General features: G+C 34.5%; 1 protein-coding gene across 1 annotated transcript; it reads left to right on the top strand.

Annotated features, from left to right (window-relative positions):
• The first annotated feature begins 217 nt into the window (after nt 1–217).
• Nucleotides 218–1,372, top strand: LOC137838999 (uncharacterized). Its single transcript, XM_068648129.1, has one exon. The coding sequence runs from the start codon at nt 218–220 to the stop codon at nt 1,370–1,372; it is 1,155 nt and encodes a 384-aa protein (XP_068504230.1).
• Nucleotides 1,373–1,607: the final 235 nt, after the last annotated feature.

The following is a 1,607-nucleotide window of genomic DNA, read 5'->3' as shown; positions in this document are numbered from 1 at the left end:
TGTAATTCGAATTTTATTTTTCTTATGAAAATCAAATAAATCATAATATTTAACAACCTATTTTTTTAAAATCTTATTAAAAATACGTAAATAATAAATAAAATTTATAATTTTTTTAAATTAAAAAAAATTATAAATGATATTTTGTATACAATTTGAATATTAATGTATACATAATACTCCCATTAAACTCATACTCACTCTCACTTAATAACGGATGTCGATGTCTCTTCCCATTCTTCCCCTTGATCTTCAACTGGAGATATTTTCATACCTTCCATGCAAGGCAATAGTGAGATTCATGATTCTCTCCCATTTACACCATTCCTTACTCATTTCACCGGATTTTATCTCTCGACATCACAGCAAGTCTCGCAACAAGTTTTTTGTTCTTGTGCCCTCCTCCACCCCCTGTCTCTGCGAGGATGACGATCATCTAACTCTGTTTCAGAACTTGACGTTGCCGTTCGTGCATCCTACTTTTCATAACAAAATTATCGGTATATGTAATGGTATTATATGCATGGAAAGGAATCACGATATCTTCTTCATCAATCCAATGATTCGGTATTGTTTTGAACTTGCCTTACATGATGATGAAGATGGATCCATCTACTCTTACGGTTCTATTAGTAGTAGATCCATCTACTCTTACGGCTTTATTAGTCGTGGATTATCCGATTATTTAGTTGTTAAAATTGATTCAGATCCAAAGTATTACTACCGTAATGATAAAGGTGAGCTCATTCCTCCGCGCAATGTTCCGCGCAATGCTTGGGTCTATACTTATGTAGAAGATGATTGGAGACCTCTGGAAATTCCTAATTGTTCACTTTGTACTACTGAGAGTTTTGGTTATAATGGTGTGGTTTACTATGGACTTTTGCACTGGGGTGCGAAGAAATGGGTTGAAAACGCATGGTATTATTTCATTCTGACATTTGATCCTCAAACTGAAGTTTTTGGGGAGCTTTTACTTGCTGATAGTTTGGTGGCCGCTCATTATCATCCTCAACTCTGTGAAAGCGGGGTATTTGTTGGGATATTTGTTGTTCAAAATAGTAACAAACCCTTAACCGTGTACTCTTCAACTTTATTTGGCATCAATCCTGACATTCATAAGCATATACTGGGATTTCCTTTTCTATTGTTTCACAGAGATGATGGTACGTTGTTGTTTGGTGTGGAATTCAACCCCGCACAATACTTGCTTCGTTTGTTGGACATAAGCCATGAAACTGTTACTGTCCTTAACAATATTGGAAGGACGATATCCGAAGATCTTTATATAGGTTACTCTTCTACAAGTCTAGTTCTTTTAGATGAAGTATCCGCATCTAGTAAGTATTATGCTAGACATATTCTTTTATGACTTAAAATGTTTGATTTCATTATTTAAATAATGTGTTACTAATTTGATGTGCAGGATACTAATCTGGATTCTATTTCTATCTCATTAGAGAGCCAGTATATTGAAGACCATAGTTGGTTTACTATGACCTCAATATACTCTCTTTTAAGAGTATCACAATGCTCCATGATGTTGCCCTTTTGTGAAGGGCAGAAAGAAGTTGAAGAGCGAAGAGAAATAAAAAAATATAATGAAA

Source organism: Phaseolus vulgaris, chromosome 3 (genome assembly GCF_051622355.1).
Source record: "Phaseolus vulgaris cultivar YP4 chromosome 3, ASM5162235v1, whole genome shotgun sequence".
NCBI classification, from domain to species: Eukaryota; Viridiplantae; Streptophyta; class Magnoliopsida; order Fabales; family Fabaceae; genus Phaseolus; species Phaseolus vulgaris.
The sequence above is the reverse complement of the archived record's forward strand: the minus strand, read 5'-3'. Positions and strand labels throughout refer to the sequence as shown.

What these genes read in the sequence shown, in the direction of transcription:
- LOC137838999 (XM_068648129.1), top strand. Translation starts at nt 218, where the DNA reads ATGTCGATGTCTCTTCCCATTCTTCCCCTTGATCTTCAACTGGAGATA.